The sequence below is a fragment of the Rattus rattus genome, chromosome 1, assembly GCF_011064425.1.
Source record: "Rattus rattus isolate New Zealand chromosome 1, Rrattus_CSIRO_v1, whole genome shotgun sequence".
NCBI lineage: Eukaryota > Metazoa > Chordata > Mammalia > Rodentia > Muridae > Rattus > Rattus rattus.
The window spans coordinates 2895405-2914177 of record NC_046154.1 but is presented as its reverse complement, the minus strand read 5'-3'; the positions used below and the strand labels follow the sequence as shown (position 1 = coordinate 2914177).

General features: G+C 47.6%; 1 protein-coding gene across 1 annotated transcript; it reads right to left on the bottom strand.

The window, feature by feature from the left end:
• Positions 1-50: 50 nt before the first annotated feature.
• On the bottom strand, positions 51-1113 carry Msmp (microseminoprotein, prostate associated). The gene is made up of 3 exons (XM_032891694.1): positions 984-1113; positions 658-766; positions 51-338 (listed from the first exon to the last, which is right to left on the bottom strand). The coding sequence occupies exons 1-3, from the start codon at positions 1111-1113 to the stop codon at positions 158-160; spliced, it is 420 nt and encodes a 139-aa protein (XP_032747585.1). The 3' UTR covers positions 51-157.
• Positions 1114-18773: the final 17660 nt, after the last annotated feature.

Genomic DNA, 18773 nt, shown 5'->3' with positions numbered 1-18773 from the left:
AGTGGGGCCACTTTCCCACCTGGGGCCCTGTAGCAAGGCAGTGAGGAACGGACTTACAGCTGTAGCATTAATTTATTTATTTGGAGGAAGTTGGCAGCTGCTAGTGGTTTCCCTGGAAGTGGCAGCAGCAGTGAGCAGTCAGCAGATGGGTGAGCCTTTAGCTGGAGTGGGGGGCAGGAGCCCCACGAGCAGGGGTGTTAGCCGAGCCCCATTCTAAGTCAGGTCCTCCCCCTTTGCAGGGCAGCCGAGGGTCAGCTTTTTGCACCAGGGAAAACTGACAGGTTCCGGCCTCCTGTAGCAGTTCACACCCAGCAGGGAAGTCAATGGGATGCTGAGACCTAGTGAACCAAAGACTGGAAGTCAGTACAGTAAAAAGCCACCTTTAGGGGCCTGCCCTTCCCACTCAGCCATCCTCCCACACCCTCCTTCAGTGTCCCAGCATCCCTAGCTGAGCTCTCTACTCCCACATAAGGACCCTCTAGTGTTCCCAAGCAGGACTTTTCCCTGCGGATCTACCTCGACTCCCCTCTTGGTGCCTTCACATTTGCATCTCGTGATGCCCTTCTGTTTACTCTCGCCTCACAGAAATCTAAGGACTCCCTGGCCATCCCTTAGGCACACCAGAGGCGTTCCCTCTGGCCACTCTTGGCTACTCACGTGTCACAGCAGCCCACACCAACAGGATGCAGACAGGTACAATGGAAGCAGTCCTTGCGGAGCCAAGATTCACCCAGAGTGAAATATTTACCCTCGTACTGGCAGGGAGCTAGGGAAGGATGAGAACTGCTGTGTTAGCAGATGAGAACTGGAGTGTTGGCAGAAGTCTCTTCTGGTCTGGGGTAGAGGAGAATCCATGCATACTAACCCTCCATACAGCCTTCCTGTTTAACAGGTTGAAGGCCTGGATGTTCTAACCCAAGGTTGGGCATCTCTAAGCCTTCACCACTGCCCTCCCCTTTCCCTTTAGCATCAGTCCACCTTACCTTGAGCTTGGAAGTAGCACTTGCTGTTGACTCCTGGGTGCTGCAGGACCAGGGACACCACCAAGCAGATGACCCTCCAGCCTCCCAGGATCCCCTTGGCCTGTCCAGCCCAGAGCATCCTTAGAGCCATTCCTGCAGCTCAGCTCTCAGACCCGCCTTGGCTTCTGTTCAGATTCCTCTGGTTTTATCCCCTCGCTCTTCTTGCCTTGCTCCTGGCCTCCTGAGTTTCTCTCTCCTTGGACTCCTGACTCACACCATGGCAGTGCCCTCTGCTCTTGCAGGCTGGGAATGTTTATAAAGTGGGGACCCTGGCCCCCTGCTGAGTAGAGCCGGACAGGCTGTAACTCTGTTTCCTGAGGTGAGGGCATGAAAACAAGAGGTCCGGCTTTTAACAAGCTGTGAGAGCTGATTCATGCCCCCACACAGCTAGGAGGAGGGAGGCAGCCATGCAAGGGGCACTGGACTGGGCACTAATACAGCCAGGAGGGGAGGGGCGAAGGCCCCAGGTGGTCCCCAGATCTCCTTGACCTGCAGAGAGGAAGCATTCCATCAACCCTCCTTCCACCAGCAGCAGGCGTGTGTGCTGGGATCCCTGCCTGAACCGGAGGGAGGCATTTCCTGGGGATGGCGAATCCTGTGCCCCAGCCAAACCAAGGAGCTGCAGAAGGGTGCAGCTGCCAGTCTCCAGGAGAGCAGGCAGGCATCTGGAATGGAGTTTCCTTCACATCCCAGGGCAGGGTTTCCCTGGTGCACTGTGAGGAGAGGGGTTCATCCATAGGCACCCCAAACTTTGCATTTTTACCCCAAGTGGACAACAGATGCAAGATCGTCCCATTCCTGACAATGCTTCTGCACCCCTCCAAGAGAAGTATCTCCAAATACCTTAACGGATGTCACCCCACTTCACAGAGATGCCCCCTCTTTCCTCATGATGGGAGCTTTCTAACGTCCGAGTTTCCACAGGCTCTGCAGGAGTGCTGGGCTTCAGTGCCTGCCCACTGGCTGTCTGGCCATGCACAGGGCACTTCACCTGCCACCCCGCTTCCTCGCCGTATTGAGAGTAGACGTGCCAGCTCTTGGGCTTGTGAGATAGATAGCACGTGGGATGTTCTTAACACCATTGCTGGCCCATGGCCCTCAGAAAATAGCCGCTGACGGAGGCTAAAGCTCAGGCAAAAACGATGTTCTTTCCTCTGGACGGCAGTAAGTAGCTCTGTACAGCTGAGGGCTTCTGGTGTGGGCTCCCGGGTCCAGCTTCTGCCTTCACATGTATGCTCCAAGGTATCCCTACTGCCTCCTTCAAAGACCTGTGTAGTCCTGGGAGTGTTTTAGATTCAGTCCTTGACATGTGGGTTGAAAGGTGGTGTTGACAAATCTGCGTTTCCATACCTTGGGAAGAGGGATCATGCCGTACCCTCCCTTCAGCTAACTTTAGGACTCTCTTTTTCTTATTTGAATTCTGACTTCCTCCTCATCCCCTCATGTGCACTCCAAGTCTCCTTTGTGACTACTTTGTGACCCTGGACTTCTTTTGTTCTACCTTCCGGAGTCCCCAGTGTTGTTCAGTTCTTCCTTTCCTACTCCTAGGACGTTTGTTGTGGTTTTCCATCCATGCCTGCAGTCCCGTTCACCCCTCGCTTTACTCATCTAGCACAGCAGATACATCTTACTAATGGCAGACCTTTTCAGGAGCCCCCTACTTGTCACCTCTTCATTCAACTGCTACTGTCACGCCAGCCCACCTCTGGGATGCCTTTTGCATTGGCTAGGGATGTAGTTGGGTGACAGTGTTTACCATCCAGTGTCCCAGGTTCCACCCCTAACACCCTCCCCCCCATTAAGTGGAAGAAAACAAGTGGTTTTTTTTTTTCAGATTGATACCAAGATAAGAACAAAGGAAAACTTAGGAGACACCCAGGTAGGCTCCTGGGAGTGTGGAGGGGAGAACACAGTCTCGACTCCTTGCTGTCTTGGCTGGAGAAGGGATTAGCAGTCTGCTTAGTAGTGAGCTCTGCCACTGCCTGGGGAACCCACCTGAAGGCCGAGCATAGACCATTTTCTGCAGTAGCTCGACACAGTGCACGTGAGGCTAGAGATCCCGGAGGCAGAGGAGGTACTGGAAGTGGGACCTGGTGGGCATTAGTGTCTGAGCCACACCAGACTGCAGTGAGGACTAGCCTCCTGAGGTTATAGGGCAGTGGGGAACTGGCTGATGGCCTGGCGGTGGTGTGTGTAGAGGCATCAGTGGTTAGAGCCCAGCCCACTGAGTCCCAGGGGAGTAGCCTTTGGGGCAAGGGGCAGGACAGGGTCAGGGTGAGGGTTGGCACAGGCCACCTATGCAGGGACAAGGAAAACATCCGCCAGCGCTGGGCCAGACTGTTCCAGCAGTGCAGGCAGGTGCGCACGCAGGGCAAGGAAGTGAGCACATTCCGGGGCTGAGTCATCCCAACCCAGCTTGCTTTGCCCAAATGGGACAGAGCACTGTGTTTGGAGATGGTGGCTCAGGGAGGTTTGGGGACAAGAACCCAAAGAAATCATGGGAGGGGCTGCTTTCTGCCCAGCTGGCAACAAACTGCAGAGCCCCTAAATTCATAGCTCGCAACTGAGTAGGCAGTGAGGCAGGCAGGTTAGAGCTGGGAGGCTTGAGAGGAAGGGCAGAGGAAAGGTCCTCCAGAGTCTTGCTGGAGTGGAGGATCCAGGGAAGCCGAGGCAGGTGGGAGGCCTCTGAGAATAAGGAGTTCACCATCCATGCAAGTCAGAGGGTATGACAGCCCGGCTAGGTCTGCCAGGGGCCCGTGTGAAGGAAGGGCTCCAGGGAGTGTCAGGGGTTAGATTATTTGGATCTTTGCAGTACTTCCTGGGTCTAAAGAGACTTTCTGTGCTGGAATAGTTGTTTGGGTTTCTCAGGTAAACTGGAACCATGTTGGTCTATGACCACAAAGATAGTGGATGGTGTAGTAACAAAGTCCTGTGTCTCCCATTACCCAACCTGCCACCTACTACCTCTCGCCCAAGCCCCCAAAGGAAGGCTATCACTGATAGGGCTGTTTCCATATACCTGTCCCAACAGAGAAGCAGGAGTGTTGCCCGAGTATGAGGACCAGGTGGGGCTACAGAGTGAGACCCTATTTTAAAAACAATTTGCTCTTACTAAACCTTAAAATTTTGAATAAAGATTGAAAATCAGTGTTAAGTGTTTGATTTACAACCCAAACTTAGGTCGCTATGGTTAGTTTTATAGGGGTTGGAAAGAAGACTTTGGGTCTAAGAGCACTCGTGTTTGCAGAAGGCTTGGGTTTGATTCCCAGCAGTGCCCCTGGAACTACAAACTCGTGGCTGTCCCTAACCATCCGTCCGGTACCAGGACGTCTTGATACCTTTCCTGACTTTGGGCATCGAGCACACACATGGTACACACATAGATACACAGATGTAAACACTTAGCCACCTGAGTAAACCTTAAGACATTTTAGAGATTGGTTATATGGCCAAAATAGTGGCTCATTCGTGTACACTCAGCATGTGGGGTGGGAGGCTGAGGTGGGAAGCTCATCTGGAACGGAGCAGACTCAGAGAGCGAGAGCTGGCTCTGCGGTGTGGAGTGTTTCCCTTTGATGATTTGAGCTCCTGGGCTTTGGTCTGCACTGGTGTCGGTCTCGGTTCTTATCAGCAGGACATTTCTGCTTCTCCTTCCTTTATTTGTCTTTATTTTTAACCTTAACTTTTGCTCCACAAGCCTTTAGCCTGTCCCGTGTATCCTGACCTAAGTAAAAGGTTTCTTGGGATGGGGGGCATTGGGTTCCCGTCTGCAAAGGAAAGCAGGTCCTGCTGTGTCCGCTAGCTTCCCGACTGTCTAATGTGGGCTGGTGTGGAACCATGTACTCCTGTTTGTTCTGTGGTTGGTAAGAGAGGAAGGTGAGCTGAGTAACTCAAACGGTACAGCACGGCCACTCACTCTGATTTCTAAGTCGGGATTTGTCTGTTCTGTCTCGGGAACGGACACGAATTCTATCTCGAGCCTTATGACTTGTGCTTCCTTACACCAAAGGCAATTGCAAGGCTTAAGATCTTTGTGATTTAGTTTAAAGAGCTTTAAATTCTGCAGTTGTCTTTGGTCCCAAACAAGAAAATCTGGGTCAGCTAATGAAAAAAAGAAAATGCCCGGCTTTGGGCCCTGTGGCTTTGTTCGTGATGTTCCAGCCCCAACCCTGCCTCCTTCCCAGTGGCCTGCGCTTTTATTTCTCCTTTGCTCTGCTGGACCTCTTGAGAGGAAAACTCCACACCAACTTCCTCTGCTATAAATTTTCTCCTTCCTCATCTCTTCACTTCTTTCTGCCAACATACACCACTACTTATTACCCCTCCTTCCTCAAAGCCCTGGGCCCTCTTTGGCTCCTGTCCATCTTTAACACCCTCGTTGAAATGCTGTTTTTCCTTGATGTGTCCTTTGGTCTCCAAAAGGCTACGCTTTGGTTATTTATTCTGCACGGTCCATTTCTGCCTTCCTTCCTCCCCGATCGCCCTTTTTTCTTTTTCATGCTAGACCATTTCTAAATACCACAGCTGTTACCTTCTCCTTGCGATTAAAATTCCTCCTCCAGATACCGTAAAAGGTGTTGGTGTTTATTTCATTTTTTTTATTTTTTATTGTATTTTAAAAGTTCTCAGCGGCTGGAGACACAGTTCAGTTGCTAACAACATGCTTGCCTAACACGCACGAGGTCCGTTCAGGCTCCAGTCATCTGGGCCTGACGGTGCTTGTCCGTAGTCCAGCACTCGGGAGGCGGAGGCCGGGTGGTCAGGTGTTTCAAGTTCATCCTCATCTCCGTAGGGCTGCTTAGGTTAGTAAAGCCTTGTCTCAAGAGAAAAAAGACATTTTAAGAGCCCCCATTTCCTCTACAAACTGTCCCGTTAACACCGTGTGTCCATCCAGAATTACAGCAAAGCTCATGAGTGACAGTTAAAAGATGGGCCTTGGTGGTCGGCACTGTGTAGAGAATCCATAATCATGGTGTTGGATCCTAAATGCCATCCTATATGTGCATGAATGCTGCTATATGCACATACACAAAGCTTCAAAGCAAATACATAAAAATTTATTTAATATATCACATTAGAGTCAAACAAAATGTGTCTGGGCATGGGAGATGACACTGGGTAAATGTATAGTTACAAGTGTGGCAGCGAGCCCCTTGGTACTGTGAGAGGACAAATGGTGAGAGGAGTGTGAACGTCCCTGAGGAGGCTGAGTTTCAGGGTGAGCACGGCTGCTAAGGCTGTGGTGGAGGAAGCACCCTGGAGGTGGGTGCAGACCTGTGAGGATGGATACCGCTATCTGCAAACAGCCCGCTGTTCTGACAGACTGCAAAAGCTGGGCATGGAGTGGGCTAAGACAGGAGGATTGCTCTGAGTCTGAAGCCAGCCCGAGCTGTAGAGTGAGATCCTGTCTCATGAAAATTTCCCTCCTGTCTCTGAGCCATTGGAGCCCCTCTTATCAGAATTTACATTATTTTTAGCTTGTAAGTTATTACATTTGTGTTAGTCCCTACCTCGGTAATTAATCACCATTAATGTTTATGATGATTATTATAATTATAACTAATAACTAACCAGCATTAACCCTTATTAGCTTCTCTGCTTATCTCTGCTCTCTCTTTCTACCCTGCTGCATGATCTGAGTGTAATAATAAAGTCTTAAAATTCCACTTGTGGCTCTTTATCATCATCATCACCACCACCACCATCACCATCATCATCATCATCATCATCATGATCATCACCACCACCACCATCATGATCACCATCATGATCACCATCATCATCACTACCACCATCATCACCATCATTATCATCATGATCACCACCATCATCACCATCACCACCACCACGATCATCATCGCCACCACCATTACCACTACCATCACCATCATCATCATGATCACCATCATCATGATCACCACCATCATTACTTTTATCTCTTTTACAGTCCAGTTGTTGTCCCCCTCCCAGTCCGCCCTCTTCTCATCCCTTTTCCCCCATCTCCAAGAGGATGCTTCCCAAGGCTGCCCCACTCCATGGGGCTTTGAGTCTCTCGAGGGTTAGGTGCATCTTCTCTCACTGAGGCCAGACCAGGCAGTTCTCCACTGTATATGTATCAGGACCTCAGACCAGCTCCTGTACGCTGTCTGGTTGGTGGCTCAGTGTCTAAGAGATCTCAGGGATCAGTGTTAGTTGAGGCTGCTGGTCTTCCTATGGGATTGCCCTCCTCCTCAGCTTCTTCCAGCTTTTCCCTAATTCAGCCTCAGGGGTCCCCAACTTCAATCCTATGGTTGGGTGTGAGTATCTGCGTCTGTCTCAGTCAGCTGCTTGTTGGGCCTCTTGAGGACAGCCATGCTAGGCTCGCTTCTGTAAGCGCACCATAGTATCAGTAATAGTGTCAGGCCTTGGAGCCTGCCCTGGAGCTGGACCCCAATTTGGGCTGTCATTGGACTGCCTTTCCCTCAGCCTCTTCTCCGTTTTTGTCCCTGCAGTTCTTTTAGACAGAAACAATTTTGGGTCAGAGTTTTTGACTGTGGGATGGCAACCCCATCCCTCCACTTGATGCCCTGTTTATCTACTGGAGGTGGGCTCTACAATTTCCCTCTCCCCACTGTAGGGCAATTATCTAAGGCTCCTCCCTGTGAGTCCTGAGAGTCTCTTACTCCCAGGTCTCTGGGACATTCTAGAAGTTCCCCAGCTCCTACTTCCCAAGGTGGCCTGTTTTCCATTCTTTCTGCTGGACCTCAGGGCTTCAGCCCTAATTCTCATTCTCTCTGTCTCTCTGTCTCTCTGTCTCTATCTCCCCAACACACACACAAAATACCTGGTCATGTTCTCCCTTTCCCTTCCCTGTCTCCTCTCCCCCCAGATCCCTCCCTCCCTCTACCCCCAGTGATTGCTTTCTTCTCCCTCCCAAGTGGGATTGAAACATCCTCATTTGGGCCCTTTGACTTACTAATCTTTCTTGAGTTCTGTGGATTGTATCCTGTGTATTCTGTACTTTTTTGGCTAATATCCACTCGTCAGTGAGTACATACCATGCATATCGTTTTAGGTCTGAGTTACCTCACTCAGGATATTTTCTAGTTCCATCCATTCGCCTGCAAAACTTATGATGTCCTAGTTCTCAGTTGCTGAGTAGTACTCCATTGTGTAAATGAACCACATTCTCTGTATCCATTCTTCTGTTGTGGGACATCTGGGCTGTTTCCAGCTTCTGGCTACCACAGATAAGGCTGCTATGAACATAGTAGAGCATGTGCCCCTGTGTATGGTGGGGCATCTTTTGGGTATATGCCCAAGAGTGGTATAGCTGGGTCTTCAGATAGATGTATTTCCAGTCTATCTATCTTTCTTTTCTCTTTCTTTCTCTCTCTCTCTCTCTCTCTCTCTCTCTCTCTCTCTTTCTTTCTTTCTTTCTTTCTTGTGTTTTTTTCTCTCTCCCCCTCTCTCTCTTTGGTTATTTTATTTATTTACATTTGAATGTCATCCCACTCCCTTGTTTCCTGTCCACAACTCTCCCATTCCATATCATTTCCCCCTGCCTCTGTGAGGGTGCTACCCCACCCACCTACCTACTCCCACTTCACTGTCCTGCCATCACACTACACTGGAGCATCCAGCCTCCAGAGGACCAAGGGGCTCCCCTACCAATGATGCCAGATAAGGCCATGCTCTGCTGGAGTCAAGGGTCTTTCCATGTGTACTCCCTGGGAGCTGTGGGGGGTCGAGTTGGTTGATAATGTTCTTCCTATGGGGTTGCAAACCCCTTCAGCTCCTTCAGTCCTTGCCCTAACTCCTCCATTGGGGTCCCCACACTCAGTCTGATATTTGGCTGTGTGCATCCACATCTGTATTGGTCAGGTTCTGGCAGAGCCTCTTAGGGAACAGCTATACCAGGCTCCTGTCAGCAAGCACTTCTTGTCAGCAGCAATAATGACTGTGTTTGGTGTCTGAAGATGAGATGGATTCCTAGGTGGGGCAGTCTCTGGATGGCCTTTCCTTCAGTCTCTACTCCACACTTTGTCTCCGTATTTCCTTTTGACAGAAGGAATTCTGGATTATTTTTTAGGTGGGTGGTTGTGCCATCCCTCAACTGGGAGCCGTGCCTATCCACTGGATATGGTCTACAGGTTCTCTCTCCCCTTTGTTGGGTATTTTGGCTAATGTCCTCCCTGTTGGGTCCTGGGAACTTCTTGGGTCCCTGGCATCTGGGACTTTCTAGTGGCTACTCCTAGTTCCTCCCCGACTGCTACCCACCTCCTTTCAAATTCCTGACTCTCTGTATTTCTCCCCCATCTCCTCCCATATCTGAACCAGCCTCCTCTTTCCCTCTCCCTCCTCTCTCCCTCCCAGATCCCTCTCTCCCTCTACTTCCTGGCATTATTTTCTTTCCCCTTCTGAGTAGGACTATAGCATCCACATTTTGGTGTGGTCTACGTTCTTCTTGGTTTCATATGGTTTGTGAGTTGTATTGTGGGTATTCAGAGCTTTTTGGGGGGAGGGGCTAATATCCACTTATCAGTGAGTGCATACCATGTGTGTTCTTCTGTGACTTGGTTACCTCACTCAGGATATTTTCTAGATCCATCCATTTGCCTGCAAAGTCATTGTTAATATCTGAGTAGCACTCCATCGTGTAAATGTACCACATTTTCTGTATCCATTCCTCTGTTGAAGGACATCTGGGTTCTTTCCAGCTTCTGGCTATTATAAATAAGGCTGCTATGAACATATGGAGCATGTGTCCTTGTTATATGTTGGAGCATCTTTTGGGTATATGCCCAGGAGTGGTATAGCTGGATACTTAGGTAGAACTATTTCCGATTTTCTGAGGAACTACCTGAGTTTTTGATCTTATCCATTCTGATTGGTGTGAGGTGGAATCTCAGGGTTGTTTTGGTTTGCATTTCCCTGATGCCTAAGGACTTTGAACATTTCTTTGAGTGCTTCTCAGACATTCGAGAGTCCTCTGTTGTGAATTCTCTGTTTAGCTCTATACCCCATTTAAAAAATTGGGTTGTTTGGTTTTTTGGAGGTTAGCTTCTTGAGTTCTTTATATATTTTGGATATTAGCCCTCTATCAGAGGCAGGGTTAGTGAAGATTTTTTTCCCCCAATCTGTAGTTTGCAGATCACACTTGTAAATTGATTATATTTTTATTCTTTGAGAATTTCACACATGCATACAATGTATTTCCCTCCACTCCTCCCCTAACTCCTCCCATATCTACCCCACTCCCATTTCTTAAAAAAGATATAAAACTAGATTCCTAAGAAGGCTTCCAGTCTTTTGTTTGATTTATGATTCTCTTCATTGCTGGTAACAGTTCACTGGGCTGTCTTCTACACGGGACGGGCTGCTTCCTGCTGCACGGAGGAGCCGGTCTGTCTGGTTTTGCTCATCTCTGCATTTTTCTCTTAGTTCTTTTGGAAACAATTCGGGAGAATTCTTTTTACAACATGACTGCTTCTGTGGTTGTTTTTGTTTTTGTGGTAATTTTTTGTTGTGTTTTGAGACAGTCTCACAGTGTAGGCTGAGATCTCTATATAGACAGGCCAGACTGGCCTTGAACTCACAGGCCTCCTCGTCGTCCCTGCCTCCCCAGTGCTGGGGTCATAGTTACAGGTGCACACTATGCCAGGCCTCTGTCTCACTTTTGAGACAGCGTCTCTCAGCTGAAGCGCTTCTGCGAGACCGGCTGGATCCATTCACCTGTTCCCATCCCCCCAGGGCTGGGGTTACAGGTGCACACAATCAATCTGGCTTTTACAAGGGTCCTGGGGAGCTGAACGTGGGTCCCCACACTTGTGTAGCAAGCACTTTACCCACTAAGCTGTCTTCCCAATTCAGAGACTACTTCTCAAAGCTAAATTTTTAAGTTTTTATTTCATATGTTTAGGTGGTTTTTTCTTGCCTGACTGTATAACTGTGCACCACACTCAGGTCTGGTGTCCACCGAGACCAGAAGAGGGCATGGGACACCTTGGGACTGGGTTAGAGACTGCCATGACTGTCAGGTGGGTGCTGGGAATCAAATTTGAGTTCTCTGGCAGAGCAGCCAGAACCCTTAGCCATTAAGTCATCTCTCCAACTTCCCGGAAACGACTGTTTGTGAATTTCATCAAAGGGATGGGGAAGCAGATGGGAGGGACAGACAGTGGGGGACGGGAGTCAGACAATGACAGTGACACATAAAGAATCAAGGTTGGGGATTTAGCTCAGTGGTAGAGCGCTTGCCTAGCAAGCACAAGGCCCTGGGTTCGGTCCCCAGCTCTGAAAAAAAGAAAAAAAAAAAAAAAAGAATCAAGGGAGGACGAGACACTAGGTGACACATAGGGACACTACTGCTGTGTTCTCAGTGGGTGGAGCACACTTATACTCAGAAGACCCGCAATGAGATGATGGACCTCTAACAGACTTGAAGAATGCAAGCGTAGGGGCCAAAGAGACAGCTCAGCAGTCAGGAGCACCGGGTGCTCTTGCAAAGGACCCAGACTTGGTTCCCAATACCACGTGGCAGCTCACAGCCATCTGTAACTCCAGTTCCAGGGGATCAGATCCCCTCTTGGACTCCATGTGCACTGCGCAGAGACAAGGCGTATGTATACACACAGGTAAACATTCAAGCATACGAGATAAAAAGAAATATTAAAAAAAAAAAAGATGCACAATCCCAAAACAGACTAAAAACTGTGTACAGAAGTAGCTTCAGGGTGTGTCTAAGCTTTAGGATCTGGAATGAAAAGAAATTGCTAGAGATTTTTTTTTTCAAGAGAAGGTTTTAATAATCTCCAGGCCAGCGACGGACACTGTCTGTAATCCCGGAGCTTGGAAGACTGAGGCAGGAGAGTTGCCTCAGTTTAACCCAGCCTAGGCTATATAATAAGTACCTGTCACGGTTATATAGTCAAACACTGTCTAAAATAAGACAAAACAGTGTCTTTGACATACTTGGTATGAATCAAATGCTAGAGGTGAAATCCACAGGTCTGAATTTTATACGACACCCCCTTCAACCCTCAACCAAGTACTTCTGACCTAGGCTTGACCCTCCTGTGGCATAACTGTTACATTGCCTGCATTTTTTTTTTCCTGCACATCTTCCTGGTACTCCAGCTTTGCTTCCGCTCTTGGCCTCCGGTGCCAATGCAAATAGGGAGGCCTCGGGTTACCGAGACAACCGAAGCACAGGAAACCATAAAGGTTCCCACCCCCACAGGCATCAAGGCCAATGACCGAGCTGCTTGCTTTTTTTTTTTTTAGAGACTAAGCCATGCCTCCTACACCTTATCTCCGTAAGTCCGGAGGCTAGAAGGTACCCCAGCCCTCACCACACCCTGCCTTCCTCAGGTGGTGGGACTTAACTGGTTTGGTGAGGGACGGTGATGGATTTCATTGGACCTTGGGTCTTGAACATTTTTTCAGCGCCCCCCCCCCCGCCCGCCCAGATGTCTTCATAATTTGCTTTGGACACAAGAGTTAACTTCCTACTTCTGATACACAGAGAGGCTAAGGCTCAGCCAACAAAGAATAGTTGGCAGATAATAAAATGTGACTTCCGTTTGCGTAGCATTATCAGAGCCAGTCATTTAAGCTCAGGTTCTTTCAAAGCCGCGAGTAAATGAAAATCTGCTTGCGCTTAAATACTTGAAAATGCTGAAGTCAAGCCGGGTTTAGCTCATGCGTGGAATTCCAGCTCTCACTCAGGAGGGTGAGGCAGAAGAATCATGATGTCTTCAAAACCAGTGAATCCCAGTACAGCTGGACTAGAGCAAAACCCTAGTGTGTGTAGGGGAGGGGAGAGTTGTAAGATCTGAAATGAAGAAACGAGGGTGATCCTCATGGACTGTTCACGGCAGGAGGGGGCAAGGGAGAAGAGAAGTAGTGAGGCAGACGTGACAGCTCTCTTCTGGAGAAGATGTGTGGGGTGGATTGGATTCCCTTGTTTTAGCTCCAGACAGTAGAACAAGAGAGACCGTGTGTGTGTGTGTGTACACATATATGTATGTATGTATGTATGTATAGTATATGTATATGTATATGAATGACAGTGATGGGGAGGAATTTTGGCTTGCTAAGGAAGACTTTCTGAATAAGGATGCTAGGTTAAAATGAGTAAAAATTGAGGTTGGGGATTTAGCTCAGTGGTAGAGCGCTTGCCTAGCAAGCGCAAGGCCCTGGGTTCAGTCCCCAGCTCAGAAAAAAAGAAAAAAAAATGAGTAAAAATTACTAGGAAGTGATTATGTGGACCACATATGCTGGTTAGATCATGGCTTATATAGAAGTTAAGCATTTGCACAGGTTCAGACATTTGGAGGGCATTAAATTGTTACAAGGGGAGTCAGGTAAATTTAACAAAACTCAATTAGTTTTTTCTATTACATGACTTTTTATCAACTATTCAAATTTATTTATTTATTTATTTATTTATTTATTTATTTATTTATTTAGACAGGGTCTCACTATGTAGCCCTGGCTGCCCTGGAATTCACTCTGTAGACCAGGCTGGCCTCCAACTCAGAGATCCCCCTGCCTCTGCCTCTGCCGAGATTATGCAGAGACTAAAGGCATGCGCTCTCACGTCCAGCTTCAATTCGAGATTTTCAAGCATTCCAGTGCAATAGCATTCAAATAAACTTTTTTCTAGGTAGCCCTGTCAAATTTACTCCTTGGGCCATTGAATGATAGAGCTGGAAAGATCTTTAGAGATTTCTTAAGCTTTGCCCCTGGCCGCCTGGAGGTTCAAGTGTGCCTTAGACGTGCCAGAGAGGAGAGGCGTGGGAGAAAGCTCTGGGGCGTTTACCCTCCTTCCAACTGGAACAATCTTGCTTTTATTTTATTTTTTATTGTGTACTTCTGTGCATGCTGTATGGGTGTGGGAACCACAGTGGAGGTCAGAGGACGACTTTATATAGTCAGTTCTTTCCCGCCCTTTGTGGGTCTGGGGATCAAATTTAGGGAGCCAAGCTTGCATCTCACCGGGCCTATTAGTTTTACAAATTAGATTTTTTTCAAGACTTTTTTTTTCCAAAAAGGAGGGGGGCTGTTAAAATACAAGTCAAAGCCTCTGATATTGTAATATAATTTTATTGACAAACTGAGATAGGAACAGGGACACTCTGTCTCAAAAGCCACACAGCCAATAAATTTTAGAAGTGGCCTTCGAGTCTCACCATATTTTTTTTTTTCTTGGTGGTGCTGAGGATTGTGGGATTGTGTAGGTGATAGCTAGTCACGTGTTCTGCCACTAAACGATGTCCCCATGTCTTCAACTCTTCTAATTAGAGATTGCCTCCTTCATTTTACTAGTTTACCTTATGACTCATGAGTTTGCTGGCCACCACTGTAATCTAGAATAGCACTCCTTCTGATCTATCGTATGTTTAGCCCGTCTCCTTGCTATCCAACCTCGGTCTTGTTCTGTACTACATATGCCACTGCTATCTTTGTTTGCATGCTTTGAAGCAGCTCCTTACTCTGCTACTGTTGCAGCTCTTGAAACATTGCCTCACCTGGGAGTCCTTTGCTTCCCATACCCATTGTACATTGTGTCCCTGTCATGCACCCATGCAAGTCACAATAATAGAAATAACAATACAATGTAACAAAACTGTCTACTGTCTATAGCGAGGCAGAATAGAAAGGGAAGGAAGAGCAGTCAGTGCTCTTAACCACTGAGCCATCTCTCCAGCCCTCTTTAAAAAGTTTTAAAGTCACATGAATTTGTTTAGAGTGTGTGAGTGAGTGTGTGTGTGTGTGTGTGTGTCTTACGTGTGCAGGCGTTCGTGTGCATTCTCAAGTCACAGCACATGTGGGGGTCAGAAGACAGCTTGGAGGAGTCAGTTCTTTCCTTTTATCATGTGGGTTCCAGGATCAAACTCATGGTGTCAGGCTTAGAGACCAAGTGTCTTTACCCACTAAGCCATCTTACCAGCCAAAATTTAATTTTAAATTGGCAATGAATCAAGCTTAAGGTCTCTATCTGATCTGGGCCTCAGGCTTTTCCCCCAGACATTTTCTGGTCATCTCAAACAAAAGTGTTACCTTTGTTTACAGTGCAGATGGCCTACCTTCCTCTAACCCTGAGAGCTAGAATTTGTCTTATCAATTGTAATACTGACAGGTACCCCCCCAGGAAGCACCCCTTGATGTCATTTATGTTTCTCAATGGGAGATGTTAACTTCAAACCTCACCGATACCCTATATACGACTGTTGTAGGAAACAGTGCTTGACCCAGCACAGCCCGTACCTATTTGAACAGCTCTGGCTTACCTTTCTACATTCTCTTCTTTCCTCTTAACCCTCTGATTAAATCAATATTGAAATATCTTTATTAAGGCCAGGGATGCAGATATCTAAATTTGAGGCCATCCTGGTCTAGAGAGCAAGTTCCGGAACAGCCAGGACTACACAGAGAAACCTTCATCAATATCTATATGTAGCTATGGACATTTCAATATAGACATTGATATTTGATACTAATATTCATGTAGATGTAGATATAGATTGGTTATAGATAGATATAGATATAGATACAGATATCCACCCCCAGCTCTACTATTAGCTGGTCCTGAGCTTTCTGTCTGCATTGAAGTCACACATCCCAGTTTGCCCTGAGTCCAGGCCCCCCAGCATCAAGTGTAACTCCTTAGGCTGTTGAAGGAGGCAGTGGGGTCCTGTGCTTTCTGACTGTCCCCCTAAACACTGACATATAGGAATTCATTTTACTTTAGGATCACGTAGTATTTCTTTTTTTTTTTTTTTTTTTTTTCGGAGCTGGGGACCGAACCCAGGGCCTTGCGCTTGCTAGACAAGTGCTCTACCCCTGAGCTAAATCCCCAACCCCACGTAGTATTTCTTAGTATTGAAAATGATCTTTTATACAATATAGTCTGGTGACTGTTTCCTCTACTTCGTCTCCTACTTAGCATTCTTTAGGATGCTCCTTGTTGGCTGAGTGTGAGCCCAAATTCATCCTGGTATGAGTCATCAATGGGCTGTGTAGTAATGATATTAACTAGGGCAGGCCTCACACATGCTAGACAAGTGCTTTATCACTGACCTCTAACCCCAGAGCCATGTGTGCAATGTGCAGTTTTTGTTAACATGATAGGAAGATAGGACATGGGCCAGATCTGATGGTACATGACCGTGATCCCAGAATGCAAAGGGCAGAGGCAGTCTGATCTAAGTAAGGAGGCCAGCAAAGGCTACCTAGCAAGACCTTGCCTCAAACCCCAACCGAGCAAATGAATATCATGGCTTGTAAAAGGCTACATACCAACATGTATAAATAACCCTACTTATATCAAACATACATCATTTCAAAACACAAGAATGAGACAGAAAATTATCTGGAAGAAAACACATTAAACCGAATACAGATATTAATTCTGAAGAAAGAAAATGTGTGTGTGTGTGGGGGGCAGATACAAGACGGAGATTTGGAGAGTATTTTATTAGTGTTACTGTGTGTAAGGTGGCCCATGTTATTTACAGGGGACGATCGTATGCCAGAGTGCCATGTGGAGTTGGTTTCAGGAATGGCACTTGGGTGGCCAGTCTCACAGGGTGAACCTGCTGGGCATCTCTCAGGGCCCTCAGGTCATTGTCTTTCCAGACTACAAGTTGAACCCAGTGCCTGGCAAGCACTCCACTTTTGAGCCATGTCTCCAGCCCTAAAGTATTCATGATACTACCCTAAAGCATGAAGGAGAGGACCCAAGGAACCAGGCATAGAACTGACGGGGAGGCGGGACAGCAGGACTACTTAGTGGCCTGCCAGGCTCCTGCCACTGCTGACTTTCACCTCGATTCTTCCATCATGGGGAAGCCTGAAATGCCAGTGGGTAATCTGGTCAGATGCCACCCTTGTGGGAGGGCTGGCAAGTGGTGAAGATGTGCTGCTCTTACGGAGTTCCCAGCACCCACATCTGGCCGCTGTGACCAGCTGCTCACATTTGCCTGTAGCTCCAGCCCCAGCTCCAGGGGATCCAACACCCTCTTCAAGCATCTGCGGGCACCAGCACACACATACTCGCCACCCACCCACAAATAAAAATACTAGATGTTTTTAAAAGCAGCTAACTGAAGGGAGGAACCCCAGGGAGTCCCCAGGTTCCTATGGAGGGAGACAGCTGAGGATTTTATTCTTCCAAGAAGGTTAGTACATAGAAGGTGGAGACTTCCGGGGAGGGCACAGAAAGGTGGCCTGTATGTTGTGACACAAAATGGCAGGTGTGTCCAGTGCACTGAATTCCATCAGCTCCCCTTTCTAATCTCAATGCCTTGGCCCTAGGCCTTTCTATTTTAAACCTTTGTCGAGCCGAAACCCCCCTGGTGTGGTGGTAAGACACGCTGGTGGCTGAGAGCAGCTTGGGAAGGGACAACAGGAGGAGCAGGTAGGGGAGCGAGTGGGTTTAAGCTTGGTTTTTGCTTTCCTGGGTCTTCTCGGTGTCAGGCAGTCAAAGTTGGCTAAGTTACAAAGAAATCCCATGTCTATCCAGCTGTTCTAACAACTGCATGTCCAATGGCAAACCACTCCTCCCTGTGTCGTGTTGACTGCAGAGTCAAGTCTGTCTCCTGCCTTAACATCTAGCAGGTGATTCTCTAGGAAGGTTCAGGATCCAGGGAGATTACACGGTCAACAATGCTCTGTTTGCCGTAATGGAGTCTTTACTTTGGAAGCATCAACCTTCTGAGGATGCCTGCCTGCCACTCGCTGAAGCTTGGAGACGGTCTTTAAACATCCCGATGTGAGGGCTTAAACCGGTGGTGCCAGCAGTCTGGAAGATGAAGCATGGGATCTGAGTTCAGAGCAAGCCTGGGCTAGGTAGGAAGTCCCAGGAAAGCCTGAGCTACAGAGTGAAACTCCGTCTAAATAAGTAAGTAAATGAATAAAGTTTAGGTTAACTCATCGGGGTCGTACGACTCCCCTGACCTATTGTGTGCACTGAAGAGATAATCAAAGCAACAAGCCAACCATGTTCTAATTACCTGATAAACCCTTGCCAGTGGTTTCCTTGGCCAGCCACGATTGATAACGGCAATGACTTAAAAGTAACTCTTTTACTGCTTCAGAATAATTTTTTAAAATATTTATTTAATATACGTATACTGTAGCTGTCTTCAGACACACCAGAAGAAGGCATCAGATCTCATTACAGATGGTTGTGAGCCACCATGTGGTTGCTGGGACTTGAACTCGGGACCTCTGGAAGAGCAGTCGGCGCTCTTAACCACTGAGCTATCTCTCCAGTCCCAGAATGATTTTTCTAAAAACTGTATCAATACACAATTTACACTTTGCCAGTTGTAGGAGGCTTGAGGCAAAATCTCGTTCTGTCTTCCAGGCTGGCCTGGAATTTACTATATGTCTCGGCTGGTCTCAAACTCAGCAATCCTTCTGTCTTAGCCTCCTGTGTGCTGGGATTGCAGGAATGAGCCACCATGACTAGTACTATAATATATGATGTGACAAACTGACAGATGTGCATGCCTATGTGCCTATGTGGCCATCTAGCTCCCATAAAGGCACAGAATAGTCCTCTTCCTCCTTTTCCTTTTTCTTTTTTTTAAATTAAAATATATATTTGGTCTTTCAAGACTTTTACTGTGTAACCCTGGCAGTCCTGGAACTCACTCTGTAGACCAGGCTGGCCTTGAACTCAGAGATTCTCTTGCCTCTGCATACTGGGATTAAAGGCCTGTGCCACCACTGTCCAGCTCTCCTGCTCTTTAGAAGATT